The sequence below is a fragment of the Thermobia domestica genome, chromosome 4, assembly GCF_964235325.1.
Source record: "Thermobia domestica chromosome 4, izTheDome1.hap1.1, whole genome shotgun sequence".
Lineage (NCBI taxonomy): Eukaryota > Metazoa > Arthropoda > Insecta > Zygentoma > Lepismatidae > Thermobia > Thermobia domestica.
Window position 1 is genome coordinate 297,187,829 of NC_137457.1, and position 24,009 is coordinate 297,211,837.

Here is a 24,009-nt window from a genome sequence, read left to right on the forward strand (position 1 = left end):
TTATGTGCTGATCGCGTAGTTCGGAGGTAATGAACTTCAAGAGGTCTCATTCCTGAGGTTTTATGTGTCTCAAGTTTGGGTGTGTCATTATTGCATCAGATTATGCAATAGTTAGAAAACATTCTTTAGAAACTGATTGGATGATGATGAGGTAATAATTTGGACCACTTGGTCAACTCTGATTGGCTAAAGGTGATCTCATACTTCTTATGATAGGCGCGCGACGATTCTGATGACTATGAAAGTTCCAAAATGCACACATCTTCACAAGGGTAACACTCAGTAAAAAGAAAAAAGAATACAGACATGGGTTCCTTGTTCTTTCTCATAAATAACATTGTGTTTTAGGATTGTAATTATATCTGATTTGCTATGTTCTCAGGATGAAAAGATGGCCATAGGAAATTTAGTCAAGGGTCAAGAGTTTAACATTCCTGCTGTCAAGGGTAGATGTGCATAACATGTAGTTTGCATAAGATACATTGTTACTTTCATCATTTTTTTTAGTTGATTGCTTTATCTTACAGAACTGTAGCAAAACTGAAAAAGGCAAAGAATATGATCTCTCCCTAGAACTTTAGATCCATCCCTCAACCTGAAATCGATGAAACTGGATAAAACCTTTACTTAGGCTGCATACTTTTAGATTGTGCTTGTGCTAGATCATTATACCACCAAAATATAGCAATATTTTCACAAGAGCGGGAGATGATGAAGAGGATTTGAGGGATTTTATTGCTTTTCGTCATTGCGGGAGGCAAACCACCTGTACATAGTTTAAGGATTATTAAATGTTTCCTTACTATATTGTTGATTTCTATTAGTAATAAATTTAGCAAAACTATATTTTTAGTTAAGATTCGGCGCCTTTTATCTGCTTCCTGAAGGGACCTGTTGGCAATACTGAAGTACCACTGCCAACAGATAGAGAGCTCTGTATAGAAGTGAGCTAAACCCAGTTATGTTTCTACTTTTTCACTGAAGCTTATGCCCTCTTTGCGACCCTTGTTCTTGTTCTTCAGCATCAGTATTCGTCCACCTGTATAGCCACGCATTCTAAATCTTTACTTCAATCATTACAGTCCTTCTCCTGTACTTCGAAACCCTCTTGGATTCTCTCTAAAAATCGTCTACTTCTTTATCGCCGTACTTCCATCAGTTATACTACTTGCCTAATTTGGTTGGAAGGTCTTTTTGGTATAATTGGGAACTCCATCGCTGATAGCGATGGACGATATGGAGCCTTTCACGGAACTTAAGTTGATCCCTCAGTATCCACAACAAATCTCTTTCCACTCCTCATTACACTTTGTTTTCAATGTTGAACTGCTTATAATACTTCTCGTGCAATGGCGCGTTGGTATTGGCACCATTCTTGTTCTCTCTGTTCGCCATCTTGGTTTATTCAACACGACTTCTCTTTCTCTTACCTTCATTTTGTCCTCCGTAACAGACTTCATATCCTTTCTACTCCTCAATGCTTATTTCTATTTCAAACCCGCGCTACTTCTCTTTGTAATGGTGGTAAGGATGCTGGTAACGTCAATCATCTCATTTTCTCCTGTTCTCTCTATCACGATCACTCCCTCCATTTTCTTTCAATACACCAGAAATATCTTAGTTCTGGCGCTCTTAATGTGGATTCTCTGAATTTTCCTCATCTCTACCTATTCTTAAAGCTTATTATCTATTTTTACAACACTTTAATTTAGGCCTATTTCACATCTTATAACTATCTCTACAGATTAATCTCGTTCATTCCTGGTTGTCTTCTGAATTTGATGCTTAGAATTACTGGAAGAGCGCCAGTGTTGCCAACAAGTTGATACAAAAAGTCGTTAAATAGAAGACGAAATGACTCCATTTTGGGTGAAAAGTCGCTTAAAAAAATTTCGTGGAATTTTGCCTCTTTTATATGTATAAGATACGTGATCAATTCAAGCCATAGTATTATCTACGCTACAAGAACTAATAGGAAATACTCAAAGACTCATTGTGTAACTAACTATAATTTTACTTTTATATGTTTTTAACTTTATGATCAATTTTGCTTCAACGAAATCAAAAATGAGTTTAGAAAAACGAACAAAATTAAAGGTCTAGAAAAAATCTTACACAGTTTACTCCTACTTACGCTTCTACAGATAATCTGTTTGCTATAAGTAATGTATTATTTGTGTCTCTAAACAGAAGCTCTGTAAACTAAAAGACATTAAAAGCTGGAGTTGGTCCCCGTTAGAAGGTAAGAGATAAAAGCAATCAAAGCGGGAATATAGAGATAAATGCTATGTACTTTCCCAGCTCGTCAACACCTGCCACTGATTCAAATAAGCAAAAGGAAAATAAACATATATTCTGAACTGATTCAAGCTAATAGTATGACAAGTTGTTCGCAGCGCAAAAGTCGCTAGATTTGTAAGTAAGTCGCCAAATCGTCATTCCAAAATCGCCAAAAATGTCGCTAATCGGAAAAATTATTTTTTGTCGCTATTCTGGAAGGCGAATCCCCTAGATTTAGTGACTTTTACCCCAAATTGGCAACACTGAAGAGCGCACCCGTTTCACTCGTAAGCGAAATATACTGAGATATCAAAGAAGAAGAAGAAGAGAAGGAGGAAGAAGAAAAGGGCTCGAGTATTAGCGGACAAAGTAGGACCGGCAATATTTGCTTGTTTGTGTGGACGTGATTCCCTAATTTTATCATTAAAAAATCGTATAATCTCTGTGGCTGTGTTCTTTACAGAAATATAAGGAGAATGGAGACTGACACCCCAAAGAAGTTATCAGAAAACGTTGGTTTTATTGGTGCCGGTAACATGGCTCGAGCCTTCGGAGAGGGACTCTTACGTGCAGGTTAGCTATGTTGACAAGTGCGAAGAATTCTTTCCAGCTCATTTAACAAAATATTATCTGGACGGCATTTAGTAGGGAAGGTTCTAGAACACAGGTCCCCCGATATAGGTTAGTAGCAAGGTTGGTTCCTTTCTGTACCAAAGTTTAATAATTCATTCATATTGTATTGCCGAACGAGCGTGAGCGAGTGAAGGCGGGTTAGGGCCCCACAGGGCTCGTTTTTTCTGTCTTTATTACAGCTAAATGAGAAAGGGTACCTGTGTTCTAGAACCTTGCCCATTTAGTATCCCCCCAAATACATCGACTGCTCTGGAGCTCGTATTGTGACAGTGAGCTATTGTAAACGACTTCGTTTATGCGTATACCAACCATCGCTGACGAAACACTCCCTACGGACACTTCTCATCGCCCCCCTGCTACGCTCCTGCCCTGATGGTTAAGTAGCATTCGTGCTTTTTAGAGGCCACCTAGCACAAGTTGGTTCGTGTTTTATTCAATGTACTTTTTTATGGCTTGTCCGCACTGTATTTGTAGTCATCACAGTTAAAATTAACGAGTCATAATCACTCCTAAGTGGGCCAGAGTTAGTACCAAACGATTTGGGGATATAATAAATTGAATGGAGGTACCGGTCATGGACACTATAAGGACTTGTTCATTTTCGTTACTTTTTTTTTTTTTTTTTTTTTTTTGTGAAATATATTGCCACTATTTATGATTTGAAAGTGTATACTTCTAATTTGAACTTCTGTGAACACATTTTTCTTAAATCGTTATCTGCTGTCTTTATAGGTTGGTATAAAAGGAATTTTAAAAAATAACACATTTTACTACTTTTGGCCATTCTGTTTCTGCTTATAGTCATGGGCACCCGAAGATGGGGCAGAGTGGGGCCCGGGCCCCCTCTGGGTGATGAAAATGTATACATAATATAGCAAACCACATATATTAAATACCAGAAATACTAGACGCAATATAGCAACCGTGAAGATGGGAGATGCCCCCCCTCTAGAAAATCTTCGGGCGCGCTTGCTTATAGTCATTTTTTTTTTTTTCACGTATGGTCACTCAAAATAAATATAAAAAAATCAACTTCCAAATCAAGGTTAATTAAGCAAAAAGACATGAAAGATCATTTACTTATACATGAAATTAGCCTGGGTATAGGGCTCTTGCTTACTGAAGTCTGAATGCTAAGGATATATATATATATATATATATATATATATATATATATATGCTACCTTACAAAATGTATTCATCTTTAGCATTTAGATATGTACATTTTATATATAGTTTGGAACTTATCTGTAACAAGAAGTTGCCTAATAGAATAACATCTTAACAAATAGGTTAAAACTAGTCGAGCATAGAATAATATCAATTTTAGTGTTCTTCAACTGTTTTTACAACCTCAGGAAGTACATTTACTAACATTTGACTCCGCTCGTTAAGGCTCGGTTCTGGCAATTTATCAATAATGTTCAAAATATTTATTGTGATATGTCATTCTCAATGATTACAAAGTGTGCTTTCTGTAAGTCCACACGAGCTCCTGCGTGACTAAGCGGTTAGCGTACGCGTGTTTGGTGTAGGAGACCCAGGTTCGATTCCCGCCGTGAGTTCATGTTCGGATTCCACGTTAATCAGTAGATGTATGTCTCATATACTCTCGCTGCTGGAAGGGACATTGAACTCAAAATCAAAGGAATCACCTCTTTTAGTCCACATATTTGAAACATTGAATATCATACTCAAAATTTGATATTTTGTTCAATATTACACTAACATACTTGTACTGTTTCACACGGAGAGATTTCATTAAGTTTACATAAAGGCTAACACAGTATTTTACACCAAGTTAGTAGGCTAGGCCTGTTGCGTTTTTTTTTTTTTTTTTTTTCGATTATATGGTTAGGCAGGGTTAAGAAATTTTCTTTTTTTTCTGTCACGTCAAAATATTTTATTTTGTCACCTTAATATTTAGGCTTATTAGTGGATTTGCCCATTTAGATCTACTGGAAAAATGTGTTGTAATAACAATAAATTGCTGTTTTTGTTACTTTTATTAATAAACCGTCAAATTATTATCAATTATAAAAGGTGATCATAAACCGTAACAGATATGAAACCACTTATGGCCATAACTAGTTACTCACGGAATATTCCGACCTGCTAATGGCCATTGCATTTATTTGTTATCTTTTGAGGTTCTAGCAATTACGATAGCATTATAAAGGAAATATAGAATTTTTTTCATACCAAGAATTTAAGTTTCTACTTTCTAAGCCACGAGATGAATTTTCTACAATTTTTTGAAAAACTTAAAAGCCTTAAGAAATTTCACAGGAAATTAGAGAATTCTGTGCATCACAACATACAAAATACGACAGCATATCCATATTCATTAGATTCACAATGCCTACTGACTAAATCTGTTGCTTTAGTAAGCTTTGTTTCGATTTGTTGGAAACAGCATGAAGCTTAATGAAGGACTAATAACATGAAAGTAGCCATAAGCGGTACCTCTACCCTAATACCCTTCACTAATTTCCTTCTTACTGTTCTCCAAAAGATTTGCGCTGGGTGACATGATATTTGCCCATTTATCATAGATAAAATTCAAGGGGTCGCCAGAAATAATTGTTAAAATATTACAATTTTTTTATGATTTGCGTATAAATACAGCGTCCAGATGTGTGGCATAAAAAGTACAGTGTAAAAACATAACCAACCTGTGGTAGCTTGCCAGTAAGAAGAGCGAATCCTATTAACCGAATCGGGGTAAGGGAAAGCTGGTGCATCCGAAGGTAGCAGGCGCGTCAACGACGGTGGGTATGCACCTAAGCGAGGATAGTGAAAATAAGTGGGTATGGCAATGATACAAGTTTCAGTAGCACTTGTCATGGTTTCATACTAGTAACGCTTCACTTGTCAACATAAAATACTTGATTACTCTTACGCTTAAAAGAGGTACTGGCTGTAACTTCTTCCATTTTGATATATTAACACACATGCACGCATCTAAGGTAGAGAGGTCTGCACGGGCTCGGACCGGACTCGAGCCTACAAAGCATATTTCAATTCGGACCCGGGCCGGACTCGGACCGTAAATTTTTAAATATACTACCATATTTTTCAGGCCTAATGTTATAAACATACCGTACAATGATATTTATTGGACCGTTCTTTCTGAAGAACTTTTAAAGCACAACTGCAAAATTAAACCTCTAATTGCTGTAAAGAAAAATATAATTTTGCGCTAATTATTGAGTTTCTGTAATTCGGACTTAATTCGGGCTCACCTGGCACCTGGACCCAGAACATAAGTGAATGAAGTTACTGTCTTTTACGCTAACGTGTCGATGGCCAGCCCCCATTTAAAACAGTAACTTCCTTCCTTATGTTGTGAGTTCAGGTAAATGGCAATGTTGCATTTTCATTTAACATTGGGCGCATAAAGAGTGTACAGCCTAAGCGGCTCATCCGATTTAAAAAATTCTTTCAATTTAGATTGAAGACACCATATTCGGAGACGGTTTCTCTCTTATATTTTGTTGAGTAACTCTGATAATAACAGAGTTACCCTATGTCAGGGCTTTTAAGACACCCTGTATGTATTTATAGATAGATAGATATAGATATATCTTACATGCATACAAAATTATGAACAACATTTAATTTATTACAGGTGTTGTATCTCCATCGCAACTATTTGTCGCTGCCCCATCAAAAAGGAATTTGGCAATATGGGAGAAATTGGGAGCTAATACCACACATAGCAATGGTTAGTATTTTGGAATTTACTTGAAATTGGCATTTTAAGATATTTAGAGCGAATGACCTTTAAAGTTCTCAAAGAATGATAGGGTTTTTATTTGAGTTGAGATAGAAGTTTGTGGTTCTATGTATGATATATTCCGTTTTATGAATTCAAGCCTTTTTTCACCTTTTTTAACAGGAGAATATATCACACTAAATTAAACTTTTTTTTTTTTTTTTTTTTAATGTGCATTCGTTTAACTAGGCTTATACTTGATTACCTGTTTTGAAAGATGATATTTCTGATACTACCAATATTGAAATCAACTTCTTTAAGAGATTTCTTCTTTCTTGAGACTTAAACGATTAATGTTTATAAGCCTTTTTAGAAAACACGGTTATTTTCTGATTTTCAATTAGCATCTTGTAACTTCTGTTAGTTATAAATAGGGATGCGCACGAGACAAGATTTGGGGCTGTGTCGTCTCGAAAATGTGCTGTAATAGTGATGTTACATTCTCGACGTGAAAACTGTATATTTCTCTATTGAAAGAGCTGTGTCCTGACTCGAATTCTGCTAGGGAAATTCTGTCTCGTCTCGTGTGCATCCCTAGTTATGAAATCACTGTTTTTGTCTAACGGATCATAGGAGCAAGGTGTTTAAAAAAATGTACATAAGTTTTTTAATATGCACATTATACATTGTAAGATATTTCAGATGTAGCCTAACTTTTCCTGTCTTCAGCTGAAGTGGTGCAGAAGTCAGACATTGTGATTCTAGCTGTGAAGCCCCACATCTTAGATGCAGCTATCCAGGACATACGTTCAGCAGGAGTTCCTGAATTCCCATCCAGACTGTTTGTTTCTGTTTTAGGTGGTACCAAGATAGAGACGTTGGAAAAGGTAAGAGCAATAGACAAATCATCTATATATGAAAATGCTAGATTTATATGTTTGTCTCCAAAGAAAAGTTTATATGTTTGTCTCCAATTCTTTCGACAGTGAGATCTCAAGACCACAAGTTCTAGAAACGTGCCGTTTTCACTGGTCTGTTAAAACAAATGGCAGTTATTTCTTTATAACATTTTTTTTTAGAGGAATACTGAAAATGTTGGAAGTTTAAAAAAGTAAAGCATCATATCCTACGAGCTATACATTTCAGCTATCCTACGAGCTGTATATAGTAGTATACAGGGGTTGTATATCTCTCAGGCGTTTGATTCATGGGGAAATGATAATGAAAAACGAAGGGTAACCATTTCTCCAGTCTAAGATGAATCTTAATGTTTGGAGTGTTTCGCCCAATGAACACCATACAGCACTGACATAACTAAACGGCGTGACAAACATCTTGGCATTTAAAGGCGGCGCTCCAAGTTCCTTTTAAATGCTGCAAGCAAATGAGAGGCCAGCGGTATTGCCACGTTTATTTTGTATACATCCACGTCTATCCCCTGTCACCTGATCGTGCTGTAGTTTGTCTGCTTACCCATAGCCACACCCCTTTACCACTTGGCAACGTCACGCCAGAGCTTGCGTTTTATTCGTTTAGCTGAAATGCCAAGATGTTTGCCACAGGCCTTAATTGTGTATGTAATGTATTTGCTTATTACATACTGCATGCAAGAAGAAAGAAAACACTGATCATATATGAATTAGAAACTCCAACCGAAGTATGCTCAAATCTTGCAAACGGTTCGAAATATTGAAAAAGTAATCGAAAAAAATCTCCCCTTTATGGTACCCATTTGCCGATTTTTATCAAGACGTCTTTCACTTGTGTCTGTAAAGGAACATGTACAGGTGTTATGAGGAATGACAAGAAGATTAATGCTCATATGAACGATGCTTTGTGTAGAGAGCGCAAGTTCAGCTAGTATACAATAAAACAAGTTTAGAGAAAAGTTAGAAGTTTCAGAATTGAAGCAATAGAAGAAAATTCCTCGTAAACTTCGAAAACTCCTATCTTTTAGACTTCCATTCTATTCTATTCTTTCTTAGGTATAGAATAGAATCTTATATTAGGTCTACCGGAAAGTTTTGTTCGTTTTGAATCTCCTATAAAGCTACGTTGTTTCATATAATTTCTCCGATTGTTCATAACCTGATCCCACCTCGATGGCAGTTTTTCAGTCTTTCATCTTTAAAATCTTGAAACTGTGTCGTAACATTTTCACTTAAAAAAAAAAAAATTCAAAGGCACAAAAGGAGTTTAACAAATCTTTCGATCACTAAGATTATATGAGATGTGAACCTGCAATTTAAGGGAATTTATTTCGAACCACTGAATGCATGCAAATTTCAGTCCTTTCTTACTGGAAATCGAACTCGAGACCGAGACTCCCCCTCCCCCCTTGCACCGAAGTCAATCGCGTTAGGCACTAGACCAGCAGAAGGGTTAAAAGTCATGGGAAAAATGTACGTAGAATTTTTGATAATCAGTGAAAGTAGTATCAGTTAGTTAATTGAACTGTATGAAACAATCTTGGCTCAGTATGAAAAAAATATTTCTTTAACATTCCATGATTATGCCCTTTAGGCTAAGAGAGACGATGATTAAAGCAAGTGAATGATGATGAAAGAGTTGGTGGAATGAGAAAGTGGGAGGGAACGAATACCCCGAGAAAATCAACAAACACGATGTTGTCCACCACAAATTAACTTAACCGGGGATCGGACCAGGGACTGAGCCACGGTGCCCCCTTTGGCTCAGCTCGTATCTCTCAGCATATACTTTTTGTCTCACCGTGTATATGAATAGTTTTTCCAAAATCCGATGCTTCGGCTAAAATACAGATATAACATCTAAAACTAGAAAGATAATAGAGCGAATTTTAATCCTTAAGCACACAAATCAGAGATGGTAATACTGAGTGATTAGCGGATGTTGGTTTTGGTACTCCTGCTCCAACATCTTGTGCTGAAAACACCTGCAATACAAGGGGATGAAAATTTTCTTTATTAATGTTATTTCCTTGTATTTATATTACTTACCTGTGTATTTTAATGTTGTAAACTTGAACTTGAAGATAGTAATCGAAAAACATCGAAGGATGTTGAAATGAGATGGTTTAATGATTTTGTATCTTCAGTGAGCTATAAGATACATACATTAAAAAAAAAGTTTCGCATAGCGTCAAACAATTATAATTTAATTATTTACTGAGTCCTTATTCTCATATTGTTTAATCACTCGTTCAAATTCTTTTTAGAAATTGTCAGCGATCACAAATCAAGCGCGTGTCGTCCGAATAATGTCAAATACGCCGGCATCAATTGGAGTTGGCTATTCAGGTAAGTGTATATAACCACAAGTAAATTCGTTTTTTCTTCTTAAATTCGATGCTTCGGTTAAAATACAGATATAAAATCTATAATTAGAAAGGTAATAGAGCGAATCTTAATCCTTAAGCACAAAAAAATACAGAAGTGGCAGTACGGCACAGCAAAACAACAGCAGCACAGTAAAACAACGACATAATATATAGCAGGTTTTCAAGTGATATGTTCAGCACACACACACACACAAAAAAAAAATAAATAAATAAATAAAATAAAAATAAAAAAAATTAAAAAAAATAAATAATAATAAAATGTGTTATTCATAAATATAAACCTGCTTTAAATCTGGATTGTGGCAACCATGATAAACTCTGGTTACCTATCTTTGATGTATATTTTGGATCTGGCAATAGTGACATAACATAGACACCTCACTTCCTCCAACTCAACTCTTTCTTTCGCTCACAGTACTCTTCTGATGGTTTTTGTACTCGTCTCTCACTTACATTTATTTGGTGGTATGTATTCCTTTTTCCATACCATATTTCTCTCATCCCTTTTTGTCCTTGTTATCTCATCACTGAAGACAGAACTATCTTGTTGTTCCGATACGTTTGGAGAATATTTAGTTTTCCACGGAAGGATATATTGGTGAGTAACCAAGAGTCATCCTCTTAAAGTCTGTCCGCTTTCCTCATGTACAGTTTCAGAATCTCAAAGGCTCTGTCCCTTTCCCACCGAAACCACAAAACAGCAGTCAAATAACACCAACAGACAACGCTCCCGCTGGCAAAACCCATTCGTCAATGTGTTCTACGATGTTGCCGTATCTTTCCAAATTGTCAGGCAGGGTGTACTGCATCTGATGGTCAGTGGCTATTTTCCTTCCCACCTTTTTTTTTTTTTTTTTTTTTTTTTTGTCAATATTTTTAATCCGTTTCAAAACACACTTTTTTCTTTCTTGGATTCGCGTCAAAAATCTTCCCTAGGCAATCCTCGGTTATAACGATGTATATATATATAACTTTACTGCAAGTAAGACACCCTTTAGATAAAAACGTTGCACCCCGTTTTATACATAGAAGAAACAATTTTGAAAACTCATTTGACCTAACTTCGAGGGAAAAAAGGGTCCTCTATTAAACTTGCTAACTTTTCACGGCTCATAAAATTAAGATCTTTCTTTTCTTCCTTTTTTTCACTGTTAGATTTTTTTTAAATCGCTTACTAAAAAGATGAATGAATAGAAAAACACGACCGTAACATATTTACACATTCCCAGGCATAGCCGGAAGAAACTTTTATCTGCCAATATCCGAAGTAAATTTTGGGCTAGTCGTTCAGTTTTAGTAAAGCGTAGTGCGAGATCAGACTGCTAATTTTTATCAAGGTTTTTAAAACTATCGCTGATTTTCTTCGATCAAACTTTCCTGTGATCTTCAGCATGTGGAGGCCGTGGGAACAGAGCCAAGATTCCAATGGCGACAATAATGCTGAAGATGGTGCTGTTTTGAATAACGTTGATGTCGATGTAACTGATGACTGTGATTCGAATCGTAGCGCTTGTGTTGGTTCTAATTCTAGTGACAGTGAAGACGACGGTAGTGTTAACAGCCTCGAAATCAATCCGGGACCAAGTCGTGCCGAAGATACTCCGAGGAAAGTGAAAAAGCAAACAGGAACTCTTTGCAAACAGTCGCAAAAACTTGTGTGCAATACTTTCAATTATGTCACAAAAAATAAATTAGGGAGGGGAGCAATCACTGAAACCGCAAAAATTCTAAACCTTCATCGACATACAGTTCGAACAATAGTGCATCGAGGTCCCAAAACTCCACAGAAATCGAGTAATAAAAGAAGAAAACTGTCAAAAATCGACAATTTCATTTGTGACATGGTTAGGCGCAAAATTTATTATTTTTACAGTGAAGGTAGAAGCCCCACTTTGAATGAAATTTTATCCGAACTTCGAAAGGATGGTCACTTCCCATATCGAAGAACTACTTTAAGTGTGTTATTGCAGAAATTGGGTTTTAAGTTCCGTACTTTGAACAAGAGGCGAATTATTATGGAGTCGGCTAGAATAGTTGCGTGGAGGTTTAGATTTTTGTCGCGACTCTATCAGCTTAGGAACAGTGGTTGCAAAATTGTTTATGTAGATGAAACTTGGTTCGACACACACGATGTGGTGAAAAGAGGTTGGGATGATGGTTCTTGCTCTTGCGCTCCCAAAGCTCCTGTATCCAGAGGGAAGCGCATCATGATTTTACACGCAGGGAGTACAGAAGGATGGGTTCCGAATTGTTTGTTTCTTTCTGCAAAAAACATCGGCGATTCAAAGGCAGATTCTCATGATGATATGAATGCTCAGGTGTTTGAGAATTGGTTCGAGAACTGCCTCATAAAGAACTTACCAACTGATATGAAATGCGTGATAGTATTGGACAATGCAAGCTATCATTCACGACTTAAACGACGTATACCCACAATGTCAACGAAAATTTCGGACATAGTAGATTTCATGAATAGGCACAATATTCCTATTCCACAACCCCTCCCTATTAAAGCTGTATTAATAGAGGCAATCAAAAACTCTAATATAGAGAAAGAGTTTGTTATTGATAGTATAGCACACGAGCATGGTCACGAAGTTCTTCGTTTGCCACCCTACCATTGTTGCCTCAATCCGATAGAGTTGGTTTGGGCACGGTTGAAGACAGATGTGAGAAGAAACAATACTTCCCCTTCCCTTAGTGCAAGTGTGTGTCAGTTATTACGAGAATGTGTTCAAAAGATAGACAGCAACTTATGGGAGAACTGTGTTCGTCATATTCAGAAAATAGAAGAAAGTTATTTTAGTCATGATCAGAATTCAGAACAATTTATTATTTGTGTTAGAGAATCAAGCAGTGAAGACGATGAAGTGAGTCTTATTCAAATTGATATTTTAGTTTCTAGTAACATATGTTCGATTTTCTTTTTGGGTAGTAACATATTATCTAATAGGATATTGATTTATTAGAGCACTATTTAAAAGTTGTGGTTATAGAGGTTTATATATACCTCTGTTTATATATATACAGTGGCGGATCCAGGATATGATCAAGGGAGGGGCTAAACAATAATTTGCCGTTTTATCCAGTGTAAAGCAGAATTGAAGCCCATTTTATGCAGTGTAAACCTGAGCGTCAAGGGGGGGCTATAGCCCCTTAGCCTCCCTTGTTGGATCCGCCCTTATATATATATATACACAGAATTTTCTTTCCAGCTTTCTTCTGTGGTCTAGTGGCTTGCGCTAGCACCTTTGGAGCATGCGGGTCCCGGCTTCATTGCCAGTGCGTGCCTTACAACTAGAATGCATTACCGCAGTTCGGATTCCACGTCCCATATTGCCTCAGCCTCGAAAAAGAACGCCAAACTCGGACTTGCTAACATTTGCTTTCCTGTAGTTTCTAACACAACTTGACAGGTACTAACGAATCACTTTTGGTTGATTGGAGTTTAGTGTCCCTTATAGCATCGAAACTCAAACGTGAACCTAGTTCCATGAATCACTTGTGCACAGGCTCGTAGCTAAGGGTTGGGTCCGGGGGGTCCGGACCCCTTCCTTCGAAGCCCCTCCCCCTATTACGAAATCCTGGCTATGTGCTTGCTTGTACATGAAACAGACCCAGCAAACCCATTCACTAGTTTTTATTTTCATTTAACTTTTTTGTGTACTTCTTGACTCGAATTCAGATCGAGTAATGGTTCAGATCCCTTTTAAACATAAGGTGCCGTCTCATTTTAGGCACTTTTTAAAGATATTTTTAGGTCTTTTTATAGGTGCTTTTTAGGTGCTTACAATAGCACAACTCATCATTACACTAAGAAATAGCTTTCTCCCTTTCTTTTCTTTCGATAGTGTATGCAAGAAAATTTAAGCAATTAATTTAAAATGCACACTGTTTCAACAGGGATCGTAATTCACATATAATAAACATTTTTTGCAGCGAAAGCAGAGAAATATTATACTACAAGCATAAAAATCACCTTTGAACACTGATTGAATACTATAGCAATAGAATATTAAGAGTTATATTAATGGTAACTACTGATTGTCTCAAATTTTGGTAAACGCTGAATTCTAGCATGCAATACAGAAGGAATATAATAATAATAAATGCGTCTAATATAGTACTGTCCACGGTTTCGTTTAACGTCCCACCATTATGTCTGCTAGGCTAAAGAAGACGTAGACTTACTAATTATAGTGGAATCAGACTTTGGTCGTTCAACTGTACCTCCACCGGGAATCGAACCAGGGATGATGCGAATCGAAGTCAAGCGTGCTAGCAACTTTTTTCTTAAAAGAAGTTAACTGATTCACCGGACGTGGCTGATTTACTTGCTTAACTAGTTATTACTAGGTTTTTACTTAACTCGTTTTACTTCTTACTTTAGATTTTTACTTTTTTACTTACTAACTCGTTTTTCTATTAACCTAGAACGACAGGGACATGAACATAGAAACATCAAGGACAGTTAAAATTCCAAAGGCTCTCCCACAGGGAATCGAACCCGGGACCGCGTACACCAGAGGCGCGCGTGCTAGCCACTAGACCAGCGGGGAGGGCACCACTAGTCCACGCGGGTAGCGGGGTTTCTATAGTGCTGTTCACGCGACAAGAAGAGGACAAGATATAAAGTTTCTTCCATTTCTATTATAGAAAAAGCTTTCCTCGTCTCAAAAATTTTCTGATCTCGTTTTAAAATTTATTGTCTGATAATTTTCTTAATTTCACCTAGAAGTTATCAGAATCCTTGAGCGTAACGAAAGGTCCACGAAGATAATGGCATAACAACATTCACCATATTTAACATTAGAATATATTTATTGCTTAATGGCCTACATTTCTTTAAATATTGTTCTTTATTGTGTTTGTACAATCACTTAATCAATTTAGTTTTTAAACTATCTTGTATCTTGTATCACAAAAAGTATTTGAGAACTAAGACTTAACTAATGTTACTCACGAAACACACAAAATTTCTCGTGTCGTCTCGATTCTACTCTCGAATACGAAACATGAATTGTCAAGTTTATTTATCTTGTCACGAATTTAAAAAGATGCATCCCGTAGCGTGGGCAACATTAATGCAATGTGTACATCATAACAATAAATTACGCTTAATTAACCATCTGGAGGGACGTAGAATTAAAGCATTTATTATTATTATTATTATTATTATTATTATTATTATTATTATTATTATTATTATATCTATAAGTGCTATACAAAAGTATGAATTGGTGTGCAAATTTAAATGTTTCGCAGCTTGTTACGCAAAAAGCCAAATCTATAAAACGCTTTTCTATTCATATTAGAAGTTCTGCAACCGCCTGTTCTTTTAAAAGAATTCTAGAAAGAACACGAAAAGTAAAATGTGGCAACAAGTGAACTGTCACCCTCAATGACTTCCCTTTGACCAGCCATAAATAAGCCCACATACTGAGTCTGGTGACATCTTCCACCACCTACTGTGTGTCGGCATCGGACAGAAACTGTATAAGAGGATAGCGGACACACTATATGCACCTACATAATTTTAATGTTTTTTTCTACTTTTTTAAATGAAATAATTGACAATTTAGTGTACGTTCTTCAAAGTAAGTCAAGTCAGCTCTCTTCAAAAATTCTTTATTTTTTTTCAATCTTCCTTTCATTATTGCGTAGTTAAATATAATTTTTTAAACTTTTTTTTTTTTTTTAAAAAATAAGTGTACGTTATTAAATATTTTAATATTTTAAACCTGAATGATACTGTGTGAAGTTTCTGCAAACTTTGACGAGCAGGTTATTACTCCACGGTTATTTCTTGAACTCCTGTTTTTTCGCGCTGTTTTTTCTTTTATAAAGACTCCAAAGACAAGAAATCGAGTGTTCTTAGGAGTATCAAAATGGCTGAGTGAATCCAAGCATACCACAAAACCAACATTTTGCACAAATTTTTGTCGCCTATGTAAATATTAGTATATGAATCCTACATGATCAGAACCAAGGACCCAAAATTAAATCTTGATCAAGTTAGTTTAAACAACCAACAGGGCTACATAATTAATTTCAGAAAATAGAAAATCCTTTACATGTCGATACTTCACCAGAATTTCCATAGCAATTGAGTTAGTGAACCCCCTTACAACCTCTTATCTTGTTCAATGTCAATAATTATGGCAACACGTTACTTTGATAAATATGACAGCCACCTTATTGTCGTCGCATAGCTCTATAGTTCAGCATATCATTTCAGAAGCAGACAGGCCCAAAAATCTATTTATTTTTCTGTTTGAGTGTTGAAGCTATCATTTCCCCGCGTAAAAGAAAACAATTTTAAGAAATAACCCGGGAGCAATAACTAAGTTGACAGGAACAAAATATCATAGCTTTTTCCAACTTCACGTCTCTGTATAAAAAGAGAAAATTCGATTTTTAATATAAATTTGTGCGTTGCAATGCATGTGTTAATGTAATACACCTTTCTCTCCTTGCAGTATTTACTCCAGGACGATTAGCTACAGAGAAAGACATTTCGGCCGTGCGAATCATTTTGTCCAGTGTGGGAATTTGTGAACAAGTCGATGAACCTCTCATAGATTCAGCTGGTATACTTGCCGGCAGCGGAGTAGCTTTTGTAAGTACTTGTGTTTCTAATTATTTATAAAGTGTAGGGAATATAAGAGGGCCATTTCATAAATAATGCACACTATGGCAACACTGCGGAGTGGATGATGAAATCGAGGTAAACATTTCGTCATTGAAGCTGACGTCTTGAGGCAGCAGGACTAGTAAACACAGTGTTGCTGTGACAAGTGTTGGAAATGGAGATTGCAGGTGTCTCGGGTAACGTGTCTATTGAATATCAAAGATCATACATAAAGATTGAAAAAAAAAAAAAAAAAGCCTTAGGTGAAGTTGTGTAGAGACAACAGTGTGCTTTAGTACAGTTTCTCGGTGGGCTACTCGTTTCCGTAGTGGTCATGTGAGCATAAAGGATGATGCAAGACCAGAAGGCCGAAATCAACCGATGAAAGACGTGTGCAACTTCTCGCAGATGCCCTTGATCGCCGTGTGACATATGAGGAACTTTCTGACATCACAGGTGTTCCATCTGCGTCAATATATCGAATTCCGGTCAGTGATTTTAGGAAGAGAAAAATTTCTCCCCAATGGGTCTCCCACTTCTTGACTGCTGAACAGAAGCAGACACGTGTAGACATTGCAACGGTGTTCCAACAAATTTTCAACTTGAAGAGGGTGGGTCCATTGATTCTCCATGACTGCCCGTCCGCATACCGTGAATGCTGTGCGTAAAAAGCTTCGCAAATACGATTGTGAAATGTTATCTCATGCTTCCTGCAGTCCGGACATGAGTCTGCCAGACTAAGATCTGTTCCCAAAGTTGAAATAACGTATGCATTAGGTGTTGGTGTCCATGTCTGGAAGAGCTTTCTGCAGCCGTTACCCGAACCATTCCACAGTTTCACAAATATGGCGTCCTTGATGGAATACAGAAGCTACTCGGATGTTGGGATTCAGTCATTGCCAAACAGGAAGATTGTATTGAAGACCTGTAAATATATCCTCTTCAAACAATAAACGTGTAAGTCACAAAAAATTAGTATGCATTATTCATGAAATGACCCTCGTAAATTTAAAATTGACTGTTCTGACACTTGTTGTGGCCAGATACTTAATAGTTTGTAAATATTTCGGAAAGCTGCTCGACTATCCTTCATCAGCAGACCAAGGCTACTAGTCAAGCATTAGACGAATAATTTCACATACTAAATCGTGAATCAGCTTCTAGTGGAATTACGTAGAAAGGTAAACATTACTGAAGTACGAATATTCGTACGGTTATTTGTGTGTCTTAGCAAAATTCAGCTTTTTATACCATCTACGTTATATAAGAGTTTGGTCGCCTCGTAAAATGCAGTATTTTTTGAAGAACTTATTCTGACAAAATTTCCAAGTTCATATCAAGAGTTAAATAATACTGAACTGAAGGTACAGTAGGATCAAAAACGAGGAAAGTTCTAGAAAATATAAGACCTCAAATGCAATGTGTTGTCTTTCATAGAATAAAAGGATAAGCCCACAGAACACGCCCTTGAAAACTACCATTTACTAATTCTGCCCTGAAAAATAGTTACTGTTTAAATTATCATAAGTTATATGAAACATTGTTTTGTACCGCCATTATTACTACTTCCATACTTTTTTTTTTTTAACTTTGAATGAAAATTTCATTTCTGATGAGTGGAAAATATAAAATGACCAAATCACGCATATATGTATTTTTTAAAGGACCAAATAATGAAGAATCCTTAAAGATGAAGAGGAGGCAGGAAATGAAGTTCCTGTGTACCTCGAGAAGAAAAGTAGCCATCTCTGGCCAAACATTTTGTTGTTGAAAATATCTCTAGAAGAAGAAAAATTTCCTCAGTTGGAAAAGTTGGGATCTGCTACCTTATAGTAATTCTGGCTTAAAACGAGTGTTTTCTGAGACGAGCAACTACTTAAGATTCAAAAGACTACTTTTTTCAACAGCATTAGTCAGTAATCTTCAGAATACCAAAGATGGACTGAGACCATACAAAAATCGTTTGGGTCAGATTCCAATTAAAAAAAAAAAAATGTAGTAATGCATGTAGATCATATTTGAATAGAATAGAAAAGGAAAAGCTATTGAAAGAAGAGATTAAAGCAGGAGCAGGGAGGGAGAGAGAAGGAAGACAAAGAGAGTTTGAGTCCCTATCAATTGAAACTAAGGAAAACATGCAGCTTGAAGAAAAAACTTGAGGAACATGCTAATGAAGATCTCCAGCTCGTACAATGCGATGGTACATGAAGAAAATGAGACAATAACGAAAGCATTGAAGAGTGATAATCTTAAAAAGTCCTAAAGTTGGCCAGACTGTGCTACAAGTTGTCTTAAAGATCAAAGAGTTCAAGTCATATTATAAATGATAAGAAACGAGCAAAAAGAAGCTGAAAAGAACACTGCTAGGTTATTCTCCAAATTTAATCTCCAATCCAAATTTAAAGAAAAAAGAATTAAAATAAGAACAATAAGGCAGGCAGAGAACACAATACAGCGTGTATAGAATTAAATATGGCATGTGTTGAGAAACTTGAAGCTTTTTGAACGTGTCATAATATGTAATGATGTACCTCAACATCCTAGCTACACTGGAATATAGCTTCTCGTGAGATCAGCGAAGTCAGACAGTGCTGGGTTTGGCCAGGCGAAAGATGGGTAACCGTTTGTACTTAGCAGATGATGAGGACATTGCGACGTCCATCCAGCATCGTGAGGACAATTGGGGAGCTACTCGAAAGGAAGAAATAGCTAACTCCATTTTAGAAAGTAAGCATTAATGGCGAAGGAAGCCGAGGTTCTGACCACAATTACCTCAAAGGCATAAGTGGCACAAGCCGGCTGGTAGGCCCTGGCACCTTACGGGCTGTTGCGCTAGGAGTTTAGTGTGTGATAATGTAATAATTATTAAACATTAAGGATAATATAACAATTAATAAACATTATGCAAATTACGAAACCACCTCACGTTTATTAAAAAAGATCCAGGTATGTAAACGTGTACATACTGTTGATCCTACGTACTCCTACCTTCTCGACCAAAAGTTCCCACTTTTCTTATCATTAAAAGTTGCTTGAAACTGGATTTCTTACCCTCACCTTACAACTATGCGTTCAGGATTTCGTCACGCAAGTATTACATAGTAATCTGTGTTTAACATACTCTCACGGTACCGTAGCTTTGAATACTCATTATTTACAGATTTACACTGTGATAGATGCTTTATCGGATGGTGCAGTGAAGATGGGAGTGCCCCGAGCTACAGCTACGCCAGTTGCCGCACAGACAGTACTCGGAGCAGCCAAAATGGTGTTGGAAACAGGGAAACATCCTGGTCAGTTGAAGGACGAAGTGTGTTCAGCGGGTGGAACCACAATTGCTGGCATCCATGCATTGGAGAAAGGTGGAATAAGGTAATACAAGAAATTCTAGATTGTCCATGATATTTCATTTTTAATAATAATAATAATTAAAAAAAAACAATCTTATATAGTAGATTAAAAGGTTTATCTACACGCAAGTTCTGGCGTTTCTTAAGGTAGGCTGGGCTGGGTACGGTAATCCAGGGATGTTCCTGATATAGTTTGATCTCTGTCGGGTTGTGGTCATACCGTAGGATTCGCTACCTTAAGATACCATAAGGAGGATATGGCCTTGCGTTAACGCTCCGGTACCGACATAGGAGATGCCTATAGGTTCCCACTCGGTAGGGAGTTTTCTTTACCAGTAGGTATAACTGGGAGATTAACTTCGGTCTTTCACGCAATGGCCATATCCTGATATGGATTTAAAGCGACCGCCTTAGGCAATCTATTCACAACTGAGCTGAATAGAGAGCTCACTGCGGGCCAATCCAATCAGTGATAGACTAGGAGGAGGACTTGAGAGTTATTCGCGAATAAGGCGTATTTTGATCAACCACCTCATTGTCCAGTGCTCGAGTTTTAACGTGAAGAAATTCAAAGTGCACGGAAAATGGTGGATCATAAGCTTTCAGGTATCCACCGAAGTAAAGCCTGTGGTTAAAACACAGAGGAAGAGCTCTGTCTTGATTATCTCCACATAGATCTTAGGTACCGAATGGAGTTGGCCTTTACTTTGAGTTATTGGATCATATTTAAAATAAAGAATATATTAAGGTAGGCACTTCCCTAAACTTCACAACAGCTTGTATCTTCTTATTCGTACATTGCCCATAGTATTAATCACGGTTATGCCCTTTAGGCTAAAAGAAACGAATGATTAATGAAAATGAATGGCCATGAAAGAGTGCATGGAATGAGAATATGGGAGGAAAGGAGATAACCCCGACAGTAGTTACAGACACGATATTGTCCACAGGTTCGGTTTAACACACTTGCGCTCGAAGCTATGCCTTTGAAACCGACTCAACTCTGCCCTCCAAAAGTAATGTAATGTAATTTCAAATATATTTGAACTTTGCTGAATTTGAAGATGCTGTTGCCCATTCTGCTTTAAATACATGAGGAAAATCTTACATTTTGATCAAGCTTTTAGATTGTGTTATAAGTTACAACGACCAAATTGTCGTCGATAATGGACTCAACATTCAGTGGCGGACATACAAAGTTTCATTGTTCAATGCATGTTTATGCGGCAGGGTCACCCGAAAAGAGAAACGCTTACTATAAGCAGTAATCCCGAAACGCCCACGGGAAATTTCTAGTACAATAAATTAATTTATTTTGTAATATATGAAAGGGGGAAGGGAGCCAAATATGCCGTCGTAGGGTCCAGCAGCCTAGGCCCTAATTTGGGCCAGGTTGCCTACATATTCACATAGCGTAGGATCAAATCATGAGGCCCTCGTACTAAAGTGAGCGCTCTACCACTGAGCCAACCTTTATGATAACCGTTAAGCTAGCTTCTAAGACAGTAGTTTAGATTATACAGTATACCTTATGAAATGTATTAAGTCACTTGTATATATATATTGTATATAGATAGATAGATATATGATAGATAGGTTGTTCTAAATATACGGAATAGAGAGCACTATTCTATAAGTCAAAATAAAGCGAAACATATATATAGTATAATTGTATACCTTTCGGGGCCTCGTCTAGAAACATGAATTGTACTATTTGGCAGCGTCACAGATGAAGAACCATAGAATAGATATATCAGTTTATCAAATTGTTACATCGATATTTTCCAGATGACAGTTGAAGTGGATAAACGTTGACACTATTGACACTAGCACCATCTATTAACAATCGATGTAACTGCTTGATGGATTCGTAGAGCAAGTTTCTGATTCTCCATAATGGCTGAAGGAGGCTTCGGAGAGTATATCGTTATAAAGGATTTTCGCTTTATTGTGGCCTGTAAAATAGCGTTCTGTTGTCCGTAGGCGTCATTTTTAAAACACTCAGTGTATATATATATATAGATAGGTAGATACTAAATCGCCAAGAAATAACGTAAATGAAGTTTTGAACTTAAAACTAAACGAAGACTTGGTAACAAAAATGTGAACAAGCACCATTTACTAATTTGATGAAGAATCTTTTAGTGCATAGATCCACCCTCATTAATTAATTTTCACCCCATTCCTTACTTACATTACACTCGTCCGTATTGAGAGCTGGAGTACTTATGATTCAAATATGTTCCTTTCCCTACGAGATAGCGACTTACGTAAAATACGTGTGTCAACCATGTTGTGCAGAAAAAAAGAAATGTTTCGAATACGCTTGAAATAGTTTGCTGTCTTTTTAGGTTTGCTAGTGTGTCCCCTTATTCTTGTCTTTATGTTGCTCCTGATTATCCCAAAATATGCACTGTCATTATACAGTGAAACCTGTCAACTTGGCCACCTCTCTAAGTTGACCACCTGCTTATCTTGGCCTAGTTCGTCTTGAACCTGCATTTTCCCATAGGACATTCGTTACTTACTACTCTATAAGTTGGCCACCTGTCTATCTTGGAAGTTGGCCACACTGAAGCAATGTTTACCCTATAATGATGATGATAAATTTACCTGTGTATCTTGGCCACGCAAAATACAGTTTTGTTATTTTTCTTAACTCTTTCGAATTCCCATATGAGAGGCAGATGTTCTGTATTTGTGACTGGACACAAAGAAGCATAGATTCGCACGATTTGTTCTTGGAGGTCAATGGCCAGAACACTACCCTCATAAAGGGGTGGTGAAGGAAGGTGTGAATAAGAAAAAGCACGTACAGGAATTCAGGAAATGGTTGTACGTATTTGTTTACCCTATATGTTTTGGTAAAATCATAAGCTATATAAACTCCTCTCATCAGTGGGGAGCTTTAGTAATTCCGGAAAATTCTCAAGGTTAAAACTAACCATCTCAATTGTCAACTATTGGCACCTGTCGGCTTGTCAAAAGATAGCGGAGTTTTTGAGGTATGAATTCCCTGAAGATTTTCTCAAAACATCTTTTGCTCCGAGGGAAACACTTCTAGCTCATTAACAAGAGGTAGTTAACTACAATATTAGAATGTGCATATCTGCCAAAAAGAATAAAACAAATACGTCTAGAATGAACTACCATTCAGTAACAACTAAAAAGAAGTCATATAAATTGCATATGAATTTCTCAATTTATAACTTAGCTTTTCTTGTTTTCAATCTGAATAACTCAGTGTGTTATAATATCAATTTTAATAAACTGCGTACATACGCTTCTATTTCATGGTTGTTTGTGTTATTGTGTTTTCAATCCGAATAATCCAATGCACCAGACTAGTTTTCAGGAAGAGAAAGGTATGCACATATATTAAACATACTATAGTAATATTTTCTAATACTGAATATTTTTATGATTACTCTATATACATTATTTATAAGTAGCTGTCGTGCTACTGATTATTAAAATTTTACAATCAAGTAATACTAGAAATCCTATTCTAAAAATACACAAATCACACTTATTTTCTGTAAGTTGGTCACCTAAGTTGGCCACTTTTCGATGGAACCGATGGTGGCCAACATAGACAGGTTTCACTGTATATGGTACTCATGATCTCATTTTTACTATAAACAGATGTTAACTTTGTCATTTTTACGTCAGAAATTTTATGTTTTCTTGATTAAACTCTTATCATTTCAACTGCCTCATTGTAGTATTCATTCGTGGAATCCCAGGCTAGTTATAATAATAATAATAATAATAATAATAATAATAATAATAATAATAATAAAACTAGATTGTGATTGATAGACGAAACTGTTTATTGTACAAAATGTTCAAGTATTGTTTTGTGGAAAGCAAATCACTTCTGCGTACAAATGTTCGATTGTGGTTAATATGCACAAGTGTGTTCCCTTATTGTTCTATTAAAACCAATTTATTTCTGCATAAAAATGTTTATTATACTGCAAAATAGGTCAATTATAGGCTAAACTAGGCTAAACATTCAGACTTAAGAATATGTCCGTTATCTATCGTTCCACTATGTACGTACTTTAGACAAAAG

General features: G+C 36.6%; 1 protein-coding gene across 1 annotated transcript in view; it reads left to right on the forward strand.

Annotated features, from left to right (window-relative positions):
- The first annotated feature begins 2,601 nt into the window (after positions 1-2,601).
- P5cr (Pyrroline 5-carboyxlate reductase) overlaps positions 2,602-24,009 on the forward strand; it is a 31,012-nt gene continuing 9,604 nt past the window's right edge. The window contains exons 1-6 of the mRNA XM_081756299.1: positions 2,602-2,853; positions 6,545-6,640; positions 7,361-7,518; positions 9,828-9,909; positions 16,430-16,569; positions 19,742-19,953. Of these exons, the coding sequence (XP_081612425.1) occupies positions 2,757-2,853; positions 6,545-6,640; positions 7,361-7,518; positions 9,828-9,909; positions 16,430-16,569; positions 19,742-19,953 (785 nt within the window). The 5' untranslated portion in view covers positions 2,602-2,756. The remainder of the gene's footprint in view (positions 2,854-6,544; positions 6,641-7,360; positions 7,519-9,827; positions 9,910-16,429; positions 16,570-19,741; positions 19,954-24,009) is intronic.